Source organism: Pholcus phalangioides, unplaced genomic scaffold, assembly GCF_987345545.1.
Source record: "Pholcus phalangioides strain wild (caught in Gottingen) unplaced genomic scaffold, Ppha-v1.0 ptg000031l_1, whole genome shotgun sequence".
Classification (NCBI taxonomy): Eukaryota; Metazoa; Arthropoda; class Arachnida; order Araneae; family Pholcidae; genus Pholcus; species Pholcus phalangioides.
Window position 1 is genome coordinate 666,076 of NW_028301621.1, and position 14,131 is coordinate 680,206.

Here is a 14,131-nt window from a genome sequence, read left to right on the forward strand (position 1 = left end):
ACAGAGAGCAGCCGATTTTCAATATGATTCTAATATAACATTAAAATTGAAGCATTTACCATCGTTACTTCAAAATATGGGGCATAGACGGCAGCAGTAGCAAAAACTCGAATAACTTAAATAGGTTAGGGCCATGCATTTTCATATTCACACAAACAGTTCCGATTCGTTAGAAATTCCTCTGAGGAATGTGTATTAGGAGCACATTGTGGTTAAGTAGTAGTAGTGAAATACGGGTTATATGGTCACATTTTCTCCCGGCTTTTATTCAAATGCCCGAGTTAGGCCAGCCGATACAAAGGCGAAGACAAGTAATAAATGATTACGATATTTGTGCAGCAGTTGTTGTTAATTCATGGCTGTAAACAAGGGTTGCTGAGGAGTATTTTTTTACACTGTCGTCTGTTTATTTTTTTGCGTTGGTTTCGCGTCAATCGGTGGCATTTGTTTTTGATGCGAAATTCGAGCGGTGGTCGCGGAATCGATTCGGCCTCCCGCGGTCATGTAGCAGCAGCAGCAGCGATTCTTCTCCCAAGAAGGCATGTCGTGAAATCCCAACAGAACAACAGACGATGTGATGATTTTTGTCTTTCCTTTTGTTTTTTCGTTCTTTCCCCCTTCGGAAACACAAAAATGATTCTAAAATAACTAATCGCCGTCGAAACGTTAGGGGAAATAAAACGTCAATTTGCTCAATTACGAAAAATAAACAAAGACCCGCCGGAGAATAAATGCCCAGGGAGAGGAGGGGTGCCGCCACAAAGTTCAAAGGCAGGATAATACAGCAACAAGTTCCTTCTTCATGTGAGTATCATTATTATTGGTATAATCTCAATATAATCATGTTGCGTGTTATGTTACTGCCATCAATTTCTGTATGCCATTATAATCACCAGTTTTGCATTGAGTATGCCAATAGTGTGTTATCAATACCCACAAAGCCTCAGTGACATTAGCGATGAACCATTGCTTTTTGGCCAAAGGGCGATCACCCTCTACCAATAGTAGAATAATTTGGGGTAAATTTGTTAGGCGCAAAAATACCGGATGACCCAATGCAACTACGCACTAAGTAATTTTTCCGACACTTCGCTCTGGATCTGCCTGCTTCCACTTCATTCGCAGCTGAAGATGTCAGCCTTCGCTTCATACAAAGCTGAAGATGTCCACCTCAGCTTCATTCACAGATGAAGACATGTCTCCGCTCCATTTGCAGATGGAGATGTCTGCCTTCGCTCAGGCGCAAATTCAGTGGGGGCGGGGAGAAATAAGAACAATTGTCCCCCTCCCAAGAGCAGAATAATATGGGAAATTTCATGTGTCCTGTAAAATATGGGATGACTCAAAGAACTTACACAATTCACAACTCCCGACACATCCTGGATCCGTTTCTGGTGTGGATATCGTGCTGGACCCTCATCATAAAGATCCAGGTTCAAACCCTATTGGCAACACAGTGGTAATCGTTTGAAGTTGGGCTTTCTGCGGTTTTCCCACTTCGAGGCACAAATGTGAGTCTGTGTTCCATTCGAAAAAGTCTCTGTAGAAAGCAGACAGACTTTGAATTAGATACTTAGATGACATGAACATTGAAGCATTTACCATCTACAATCCAAATATGGAAGGTAGGTGGCAGCACCAGCTGAACACAAAACAAGCATAACTCTGACAAAATAAATGCGTTATAGAGGCCATAGGCCTAGGAAGAGACCTGTAGGCGATCGGCTTGAGTTTTATGCAGGAAATTCTCTATTATGAATAAATTCTGGGGGTGCCCAAACTTGTTTGGGTGGCTCTGATGCCACTGATAGAGGCCATACATACCCTTAGAACACATGTTCCAGCATGTATAGATTCATTTGAAATTCTGCAGAGGAATTACCATGAAGTGCATGAACGTTGTTAAATAGTAGTAGCTATATGCATTGGTGAGTAAAGCATCAATTATTGATTATATGCAACCAGTAAACCCAGCCATCTCTTACCCACACTTTTCTGTATTCTTCCCCCCCCCCTCCCAAGATCTGTAAACGCAACAACTTTTTCTTAAACTAGCACAACTCCAGTCTATCGTGATTGGGAAATTTTCTATAATTTTAACCCATTTTAGGGAGTTAGTTGTGCTGGAAGTATTTGCGTATTCCTACTCTTTATGCAATATTTAATGTTTGTTCCCTAAATACTACTACTACTTAACCATACATGCACCTCGTACACATTCCTACACTGAATTTCTAACAAATCGAATCAGCACCTGCTGGAATGCCTGTTTTTTTAGAGTGTGGCCTTAACATATTTGTTATCGAGTTGCGCTTGTTTCATGTTTGTGCCACCATCTGTCTTCCCTTCCATTTTCTGAGGTAAATATGAAAATACTTGAATTTTCATGTTACATCAGTATCATGTTTTTGCGTCAGTAACATTAAGCAACAGCTTCGGTATAAGGGGTAGCGTGGCGATTTTCGGCGACTTTTTTGGCGCCAAAACATGTCAGACGACCCAATCAAAAGTCGCCAAGGCCGTTAGACACATTACTGGCGGCGAAAAAAAAATCGCCAGTATAAACAACGGAAACCAACAAGCACATAATAATTATTAAATATAATAATAACAATCAAAACAACATAAGGCATCCAGACGCTTTTAAATAAACAGCCCTTCCAGGTGTTTAAAAAATAAAACTGGATAAAAATAAATCGACCAGGGTTTAAATAAAGCCAGAACCCTTGTTTAAATAATAAATCAATCAGGGTATATATAAAATCCCGCACTGTTCAAATAAAGGAAAATATTAAAGGTACAACCTGAGAGACAATAGAAAAATACAATGATATCCGATAATGTTTGGTTTCCGTTGTTTTTTATGCTGCCAATTTTTTTTCCAATGATATCCAAATATTAATCCGATCCATGCACTACATTGTGAATTGGGGGGGGGGGGCAGACTTCCAAGTCTCTCTCCGAGTATAATTTTGCTTTGGTGCCATTTTGCCATGGCAAGAGAATAACAATTGTGATAAATTGGCAAAAAAGGATGGCACATAAAAAAATGGACAAAAACAATGTTCTAGGCTGGCATTTAGGTTAAAAATAAATAACGACCTGAAAGTCAGGTGATTACCAATCATATTTATGCGTCCTTGTGCATTATTGTTCTATAAGCCTCGACCAGGCAATATTTAACATGCCTAGGTTAGAAATATCAAATCTAAATAATAAGAAAATGAAAAACTAAATGATTGTTTAGATACGGTCAATTTTGCATAAGCCTGGTCAGTGTCAACATGGTGAACTCTTTTTCACTCCAATGCTGTCATGAACGTCAACGAAAAATCAACTATTACATGAATCAATCTGATGTATGGTAATGTGCAATATGCGGAAATATGTAAATTCTGAATTTCTTAAAATACATTAAAACCCCTCTTAATGGACACCCCCCCCCCTAAGATGCAGTCACCCCTCTTTTACGGCCAAATAGTAATTTCAGCTTGCATTATAAAAGTATGCATCTCAAAAAACTTCTTATCCAAACAGTCACCCCTTTTTACAGACAAATTTTTTAGTCCTGCCAGTGTCCACATAAGTTACTTATTATATAAAATTATACAGATTTGTGAGTTACTATGCACTCCAAATAGTCTTATGCGAGGTGCTTTAATGGGACTCATATTTTCACATCAGTAACGGGGGATTGTGGGATTGTTAAGATAAATTTATGGAAAACACTGTTTTTCTTGTTAATGTGAAATAAATTATGATAGCAATGTGTGTTTTGTAATTTTAATTTGTTTTCTCAAATTTTTAGGGGATCCTGACGTAGTTTGTGATTTGAAAGGCATTGGGCAGCCGGACAGTCCATCAACTAAGAAGCGGAGAACTGGCTGCAATATTCCACCTGCTCAGGTTTTTCTCCCTATTTTCATTCTTGTTTTACGCATATTCAAATTTGTTCAGTCACGTGGCTGTTGATTGTGATGCTCCAATGCAGAATGCAGTCCACCTGAATTGATCGCCAATTAAAAAAATATCTTTGTATGAAACAACTTTGTTTTTAAATATTTAACAGAGTCTTGATTCACACACGCAGCAACTAGCCCAACAGTATTGGGTAACCACCCCCCCCCCCTTTTCCTTATAGCCACTAGAGCAAGTGCAACGTTTGAATGTTCCATTCCCGTATTCATTTAATTATTTTATGTGTGTTTATGTATCCCAATATTGCACTACAGATGGCAAGAATGAATTGTCAACACATTTTTTTTTTTTAAGACATTTATTTGATTATTCCGAGACCAGATCGCACGCAAATAACATTTCCCCCAACTCAGTTATCAATATTAGGTCTTCGTTAAAGTTTTCTTTTTTAAGAACAAGTTCTAGAAAAAGTTTTGGGCTCACCAATTGCATTGCGTCGGACCACCATCAAAAGAGTCACGCGATTCAATTAAGATGTTCGTCCCAGTCATCACTCGAGGATGCTAGCTGCGGTGACATCCTCGAGTGATGACTGGGACGAACATCTTAATGGGCAGGCAGTGGCATCTCCAACAAACTTCCGCATTAGCAGACAATAAGCTCGCTACTCAACCAATGGTTCATGATGATGGTAAGAGACGATGTCCGGTGCGCACCTGACCGGGCGAAACACCTTAGCAAGAAGAGCAGTTATCTGTGACTTGGTATACTTGTGCCTTGTTTCCAGCATACCGCCGCTATTTAAAGGGGACCATTCCCAGAGCATCGCTCGTTTCACTGTCGAATCAGGATGCGTGATCTTCTGCTCTGGAAAACTAACACATAATGACAGGCAAGTGTTATTTGCATAACTATTCAGAATAAAAATACAACTATGACATGAAATCTGGCAACACTGATACTGAAATGTAAACAATGCTGGCCGTTCGGTGGAAATCTACAGCGGACTGGTTCTCGGAGGTGAATTAAAGGTCAGACAATAAATGAAGATTTCAAAATGACTAGATCTAGGACTATTATTCCATGGGGGGGGGGGCCCAAGGTAATTTTACATTTTCACCCGGCCAACAAAAGAAAAATTAGCAGAATTTTCTGAGATCCAAATTTTTCCTTTCAATCTATGGCCCTCGAGAGGAGGAAAACCTGCCTAAAGAGCATGAAACACCAAAAACAATTAATCTTGCATGAAATACATAAATACACTCAAAAATATCAAAATCCCGCAAAAATACATAAATACACTTAAAAATATCAAAATCCCACTTGAAATACATTATAACACAATAAATCTCTTAGGGCCCTGCCCTACTACTACCAAAGAAAACCCTCAACTACCTCAAATTACTCCAAAACTATCACAAAATATCACATTATTTGTCTCAAGAAATCTCATAAAAACCTCGCCCCCCCCCTCCCCCAAAAAACATGAAATACAATTCTTTATACCCCCAAAATACACATTATATACAATATTTTTGACAGGCACCTCCCCACTCTATTCACCCGGGGAGAAGTCCTTGCGATCCACATTTAAATACTTTCATATGTACTTATACACTGAAGAGCCAAAAAAAACTGGTACCTTCCTAATATCATGTAGGGTCCCCGCGAGGCCGCAGAAGTGGAGCAACACGACGTGGCATGGACTCGACTAATGTCTGAAGTAGTGCTGGAGGTAATTGACACCATGAATCCTGCAGGGCTGTCCATAAATCCGTAGGAGTAAGAGGGGGTGGAGATCTCTTCTGAACAAGGGTTCCCAGATATGTTCAATAATGTTCATGTCTGGGGATTTTGGTGGCCAACGGAAGTGTCTAAAGTCAGAAGAGTGTTCCTGGAGCCACTTTGTAGCAATTCTGGACGTGTGGGGTGTCGCATTGTGCGTGAAATTGTCCAAGTCCGTCGGAATGCACAATGGACATGAATGGGTGCAGGTGATCAGACAGGATGCTTACGTACCTGTCAGAGTCGTATCTAGACGTATCAGGGGTCCCATATCACGCCAACTGCACACGCCCCATACCATCACAGAGCCTCCGCCAGCTTGAACAGTCCCCTGTTGACATGTAGGGTCCATGGATTTATGTGGTTGTCTCCATACCCATACACGTCCATCAGCTCGAAGCAATTGGAACCGAGACTCGTCAGACCAGGCAACGTGTTTCCAGTCCTCAACAGTCCAATGTCGGTGTTGTCGGGCCCAGACGAGGCGTAAAGCTTTGTGGCGTGCAGTCATCAAGGGTACACGAGTGGGCCTTCTGCTCCAAAAGCCCATATGGATGATGTTTCGTTGAATGGTTCGCACGCTGACACTTGTTGATGGCCCAGCATTGAAATCTGTGGCAATTTGCGGAAGGGTTGCACGTCTGTCACGTTTAATGATTCTCGTCAGTCGTCGTTGGTCCCATTCTTGCATGATCTTTCTCCGGCCACAGCGATGTCGTAGATTTAATTTTTTACCGGATTCCCGATATTCACGGTACACTCGTGAAATGGTCATACGTGAAAATCCAAATTTCATCGCTACCTCAGAGATGCTATGTCCCATCTCTCGTGCGCCGACTATAACACCACGTTCAAACTCAATTAAATCTTGATAACCTGCCATTGTAGCAGCAGTAACCGATCTAACAACTATGCCAGACACTTGTTGTGTTATATAGGCGTTGCCGACCACAGCGTCGTACTCTTATTGGTTCCATATCTCTTCATTTGCATACGCATGCCTGTACCAGTTTTTTTGGCTCTTCAGTTTATATAAAAAAATGACTAGTAAAATTCTCAAAACAAAATTTCCCTTTTTTTGCATGATCTGAACTTAGATCAACAGACTAGATTACACATATTTCTATCTGAACCATATCCTGATTCATGAAAAATCTCAAGATTAAAAATCTTTTCCTTTTAGCATACTTCAAAGAAATAAATCAAAAATTCAACTCAATCAAGACAGCTCGATCGGTAATATCTCAAAAATACATCTGCAATCTATGATTTGTCTTTTTTCACCTTTGCAAAAAAGATTTAAAATTAAGTGGAAATTCAAAATTGTCATCCGCAGTATGCATTGGGATTGGTCGAGCCCCCAAATTATATGTACTGATTTACAATACATTCCCGGTTATTTATTTTTTTTTGTTACCCAACATAGAATTAGTATATGTGAATGACAACAATGAAATACACAATTTTCTTTCCACTAATAAGATTTATTACAATATTAAGTTTCTTTACATTTTTTTTAGAACTTTTAACCAGTTAAAAGGAATAAACATAAATACAATTTTTTAGAGTTTTTAACTTTAGTAATTATTGAAAATTAATTGATAAGATCTGTCAGTCAATCAGACGAGATTCACATTTCCATGTCAGCGTCACCTTTCTACTGCACAAGTATTACCGACGTGTGTCCCAGGTGGTAGAGTTTTGAGACGGCACTAGCTCAGCACCGCGAGTGGTTGAGGCTTTGTGACAGTATCAGCTAAGCATCGTAGGTGGTCAAGGCTTTGTGACGGTATCAGCTCAGGATCATAGGTGGTCGAGGCTTTGTGACGGTATCAGCTCAGCATCATAGGTGGTCGAGGCTTTGTGACGGTATCAGCTCAGCCCGGCTATCTTGAGCGAGATCCCACATGAACCATATATGACCAGGTTTCTGGACGGGTCAGTGTCGCGGTGAGAAGACTAGTATTCCATCATGCCCATGGAACTATGGCAGACAGGAACAAGAGCCTGGTGGCCCTAAGTTGCTACATCTGAACTAGATTAGACTGTCGGATCATCAGAACATAGACATGTACGCCTATTCTGGGCGCGAAATGCCTTGTTAAAACATATCATTGTGTATATCTGTGTATTTTCCAATCTTTTCGGCACACTGACAATCTTTTAAGGGAATCTTCCCATGCCAAGATCCAATCAGAATGCAGTATCAATAGCTTGTAAAAACTTAGCATATTCAAACAGTAAAACTCATTTACATATCATACAGAATGAAACACTATTTCAACTTTTGACATATGGAAGTTGGCAACATAGAAGGAGTAAACATTGAAGACCTGGCCAGGGTCCACAACAATAGGCCTATTGCACATTGAAATTCTCATGAAGTTATTAACCGTAAAGTGGTCCACAGCCCACAGATGGCATGAAGGTTGGACATTGCACATTTTTCTTGTATAAATATATACTTGATATTACAAAACATTTATCACAATTTAATATTGCACAGTAATATTTTCATAACCTGAGTTCGATGACGATCCTGCACAGAACCTCCGCCGGCGATCCATGGGACTTCCCATCATAATATCGGTAACTGGGTGGCCCCTCATATTACACAAGCAGCAGCACATAATTCCATGTGAACCATGTAAAGTCTGCTTATTTAAAGATCATTGGAGCTGTGGTGCCAAAGATGGAATGAATTCTGTATTTTAACTGCTATGCTTGATTGTTTAAGAAAAAATTATTTACTTTTACTTCTTAGTATCTTATAAATCAAAGGGAATATGCTATTAGCAAGATTTCAATCCCAAAAAGTTACAGCTGCCTAATCTCTCTTTTGTCTTTCTGTTTCAGGCTGCACCACCTCCGCCATTGCCAGACCTGCTTCCTCCGCAACCCCAAACAGGCTTTGGAGAAACTATCGTTGCAAGCAACCCATTCGACGACACGATTCCTCCGTCCACAAGCCATGCCATCCCAAACATGTCTGCGTCCTGTGTGACGCACATGCCTGGTCCACCGCCCATGCATTCGAAACCAGTGCCTATGACATCTGGCAAAGTGAGTTTGCTTGCATATGTTCACATTTATGCCGAGGTCTTGATTAATCCCAGGTGCCAGATAATCCTGGCGACTAATAAAATAAAATTAACACCTAAATTTTTTTGTGTTGGATTTGTTGAATTGAAGTTTGAAGACAACGCTGCATTTTCAAAATCATTTTGCTTACATCAACATGTCTACTATCGTGTGAAATGGTCAAAGTTTTAGAGAACTAAAAAAAATATTTTAGATAGTTTCCCCCAAAAATAATATGCTTGTTGTCCTAAGAAATTTGTTTGATTTGTCAATCCTTGTTTCACATTGAGCAGATAATACATACAGAATATGTACAAGGTTTGTTCAAAAAGTATCCCCTACCATAATTTTTGTGCTCAGACCAATGAAGCTAGGGGAGCCATAGTTTGTGTGTGTGTAAGTAATCTTAGTGTGCATGCTGGAATTTTTTCCTGCCTGCAGAACCTGCCAGTCACAGGCAGACCGCTGATGAATGAGGAAGTGTAAGTGAGCTCTGTAACATTTTCATTTTTAACAAAATGGCAGGAAAAACTTAACGCTACTACGTTAAATTTTGTGTGAAGCTTGGTGATTCTTGAGTGGAAATAATCCGCAAGATTCAGCAGACCTTTAGAGATGGAGAAATGGGCACCACACTGAAAAAGGAGTGGGGTACAACTGCTTCAAAGATGGCCAAGCATCAATGAAACATGTTCTAGTAGGCCCTTAACATATTCGAGAAATGAGATTGTTATTGTGTTATTGACCATATGAGAACTCTGGTGACGCAAGATCATTGAATCTCAATCAGAGAATTTGAAGTCAAGGTGAGCATTATCATTGGACCCATTCATTCTATTTTGACTGATGATTTGGTCTTCTGAAGATGCAGTGTCAAGGTCATGCTGATCATCTTCTATGACTCCAGTGGCATGGCTCATCATGAGTAACATAGATGTTTTTCTGAAAAATCAAAGACTTGTGAAAAAGAAGAAAGACATATATGATATTGAAAAGTTTGTCATATAGGTGCCCCTCTGATGGTTAGCATAGACCAGGGCCTGACATATTTATGGTGCTGTTACTAAATGTAAGTCAGATACAAAGAAAAGTTTTTAAAATTTTTGTGAGTGTGCCAACCAACATAGAAAGAGGTCATCAAGTCCCGGAAACCATTAATTTATAATAGCTTTTCTCTGAAAAAATATGCTTGGCTCCTAAGAAATTCGGATTACATCTAATTTTTTATTCAAGCCCTGGCATAGATGGTGCTCGTGACTCAAAGATCTCCCCTGCTATTTATTTTTTATATTGTATCGTCTATTTTGGTACCAAACCCATCTGCATCTCTCCTTCCAACAAGCTGCTTCTTTGCTGTGTTTCCCTGAGTATCGGTAAGGAAACAGGTTTTTATAAAAATGTATACGCGCACACAGATAATTTTACGCTGAGAAATTCAAATCTTGCCATTCATGGATGATTTTGCTTACATGGCTAATTCTGCTTACCAATCCTAAGCTTGCCATTCACAATTCATTCTACTTTGCAATCCAAATTTTGTCATTCATGGCTCACTCTGTTTTCCAATCCAAAGCTTTTGCCGTTCATGGATTATTCTCTTACCAATCCAAAGGTTTTTTTTTTTTCAAACCGAGCACAACTCAGGTCTATTGCCATAGGCAATTTACTACCTAGTGAGTTGTGCCGGAAGTGTAAGTGCGTGTACCTAACAGTCTGAGTGCATATCTAGTGTTGTGTATGATTTTTCAGTGCTGCCATCTATATCTCAGAAGTGAAGTGAGTGATGTGTAGTGACTGAATATTTGTACTGTTTGTAGGACTGTTGCTCTCTGTGGCGAGACTTTTTAACGGGGAGATTGGCTCGCATTTGCGCCTCGAAGTTGGGAACCACAGAAAACCAACTTCAGAATCCAAAGGTTGAAATCCATGGTACGTTCTGCTTTCCAATCCAAAGCTTGTCATGAACAGTTAATTCTTCTCACCAAATAAAGCTTGCTATACATGGCTGATTCTGCTTATCAATTCAAAGCTTGCTGTTCTTAGGTCATTCTACTCACCAATCCAATTATAGATTATTTTTCTTACCAATATAAAGCTTGCCATTCACAGCTCTTTCTGCTTATCAATAAAAAGCTTACCATCCACAGATCATTTCACTCACAAATAAATATGTTTAATAAAGGGTGTGGTTATTTAATTCAGTGAAGTCTTCTATTGTCAACATGTATAATTTGGATCTTTTTCTTTCACGCAGGTCTATCCACCAGACCAACCAATGGTATTCAATCCGCAGAATCCCAATGCTCCTCCCATATATCCATGCGGTATCTGTCACAAAGAAGTTCATGACAATGACCAGGCTGTGCTCTGCGAGAGTGGTTGCAACTTCTGGTTCCATCGAATTTGTACAGGACTCACGGACGCTGCATTTCACCTCCTGACTGCTGAAGTGTATGCCGAGTGGGTGTGCGACAAGTGCCTCTCAACTAAAAATATACCACTTGTTAAGTTTAAGCCATAAATAGCCATTTCAATATCGACATCATTTGCACCGGTTAATTGTGCATAGTATCATGATTGTGTGCGTGTGTATGCAAGCGAATGTCCGTGTATGTAAGGTTTATTGTATGACTGAGGGTGTGAAATTATTATTTTTTCCGTCTGAAGTATCGAACATAATTTTTTTTCTTTTTTTTAAATCAGTGCTTTGCCATTGGTGCTTAAAAAGAAAAATTTCGTCCATAGAATACACAATAGAGATGTTTTAATGAAATGAAAGCGGTGTATGGTTAGATTTAGGCTTTAGATGCACTTTTCGTGGGGATAGCTATTTACATTCGGTGCACATTGGGCAGAGCACTGGTTCGAAAAAAAAATGAGTACTCAACTAAGAATATTGTAAATTTCAAAAAATGAAAATTCCGTCACTTCAGGAACACTTTGTTCAGGAATTTGTGGATGAGGCTATGATTGTCAATGTTTCAGGTATTATTCAACTATACCATCTAAAAGTTTTTATTTTTGTTATGGATTAACATGAAACAAATAATGTGCAACAAATTTCATGTATTTCACGCCTATTTTTAAGTAGAGTGAATTGTGCATTTAAAATTGTGTTTAAAAGTATTCAGTTTCTTTTATCGTTTAATTATTTTTTTGTTGCCATTGTTGTATTTATATACTTTTCAAGGTGTTGATGTCTTCTGGTTTTTTGTCACTTTCATGGAGACTGAATTATTATAAATTAGTTTTAATGGCTGGGCTGCAGATAAAAATTTCACTCAAAAAGAGTTTTGTTCACAACCATGGGAGACATCTTTAGTGTAGATGTAGACAGAGTCTTGTGTGATTTTGGCTATCTGGAGATCATTGGAAGAAAACAGGCAACCAAAAATAAGTAGAGTCATCAGTGTATGAAATTGTTTGCCGCAGATTTTTGGACAAAATTGGCAGTCAGATTTTTTTTTTTTTTTTGGAGTTTTCTGAATTTATTATTCCCATTTCCTCCTCTTTTTAAGGAAAATAATATTCTCAAACTTCTCTTTTCTTAAGAAAAACCCCATAGGATTCTATTTATTACCCACATAGGTTTCCACTATTCCCTCTGTTATGTTCCATCCAAGCAATATCGCTCTCCAGACCAATGATTCTCACAATTTAAACACCTGCAGCTCCCTTGTAATGTGACACAGAAAGTCATCATGAAAGTAGTCACTGAGTATGCTCACATCGATATCCTTGACTTGATGCTCCTTGAAAAAATATTTTGGCAACTTTTCCTGAAGCTGTGGTGCATACATTGAAAACCAATGGTTCTTTTGTTCAAAGCTTCTCTTGGTGCTGAGCGATAAAAGTGATGATTCTATCATAAGCATGCCTGGAAAAATCCCAGGTCGCCATGGCGACTAAAAAATTGGCATTGGCACCGAAAATTTTCTTTGTGTAGTTACTAAATTGCAGGCTGAGATCAGCACAAAGTGTTTTTTATTTATATATATCTGCCAACACGAAAGAGGGTCATTGCCCTTAAAAAGTCAAAAGAAGCATTATTTTGGTCCATTTTCTTCGGGTAAAAATTTTTTGGCACCTAGATTTTTTTGTGATTTGTCCAACCCTTATATTCTCCTTGGTTAATATCCTCCCTATACATTCTCCTTAATATGCTCCCTATAATCTCTCCTTGGTTTTTTTTGCTGAAACCTTGAAGCACCATTGGCAAATCATGTCGAATACTAAAGTGCTGTGGCGCACTGTTTGCGAATCACTGGTGAAAAAGATCAGTAGCATTCTATAGTTAACCATAGGTATTGTATAAAAGAAAATGCGTGAGTAGCCTATCTGAGAAGACATGGTAGCCCAAATCCATGGCACAACCGCACGTTGTACCATAAGATGTTTCTGTTGATTCAAAATTGGGGGGGCACAGTAGCCCAGGTTGATAAGATGCTCGCCTAAAGTACCTAGGGAGGTTTTTAGAGGTATCGCAAGTTCAATAACCTGTTTGTCCTTGTCAGAAAAATTTCCTGACACAGGGGTACAAGAAAAAAATGGCAACATGACCACAGGAAAAAATTGCTACCGCAGGGAGTCCCTATCGAGGGGTTAGCGCACCAACCCCTCGATAAGTATAAAAAAACATCTGCCATTTGGAATTGGCAATAAATTGTAGGTCCTGGGTTCTAATTAGCCCTCGTGTGCAGAAAATGGCAGTGGTGCAACAAAAATGATCAGTGATCAAAACTGTGCTCAGTCTTTGTTGCATTCTTTCCTGAACAACTTCAACATTAGGGAGAAATATGGTGCCAAGACAACAAGATATGGCTACTGCTGAAAGCGTCCCCCCCCCAAAACCAACCTATTTGCGAGAAATAGGAGAAAGATCTCCCCCCATTCCCTACACACATCCTTGGGGAACCCCCCACCGTTTCACGAGCCTGTATCTGCTTATGTTCTCGAGTGCATAAAATGACCCTGGCGAAACATAAATGATTGTTGATGTGATGTCTGTGACCACTTTTATGGGTCTTTTGCATGTTGTTGATCACTGTATCAGACTCTTTTACAATAACAATCTATTATCAACCAGTTCTGGCCAGTTAGTTACCACTAATGCAGGGGTTCTTAACCTTTTTGTGTTCCATGGACCTTTTGTATTAATAACATGGGGTTCACACACAGATGTCCTGTACCAATACAATGAAGATCATAGACCCTTTTGAAAAATAATATTCAGTATGTAGCAATGTAGGAACGAGCTAATTTTATTTTCATCCACGCTTGCAGACCCTTCTTCCGAAATCACTCCAAGGGCCTTAATCCTTTCAGTGGCAATCCCGAGATATCTCAT

General features: G+C 39.3%; 1 protein-coding gene across 1 annotated transcript; it reads left to right on the top strand.

Moving 5' to 3' along the window:
* The first annotated feature begins 222 nt into the window (after positions 1–222).
* On the top strand, positions 223–13,362 carry pygo (pygopus family PHD finger). The gene is made up of 4 exons (XM_089253045.1): positions 223–804; positions 3,809–3,906; positions 8,560–8,766; positions 11,039–13,362. Exons 1-4 carry the CDS (start codon positions 732–734, stop codon positions 11,303–11,305), a joined length of 645 nt encoding a protein of 214 aa, XP_089109171.1. The 5' UTR covers positions 223–731; the 3' UTR covers positions 11,306–13,362.
* Positions 13,363–14,131: the final 769 nt, after the last annotated feature.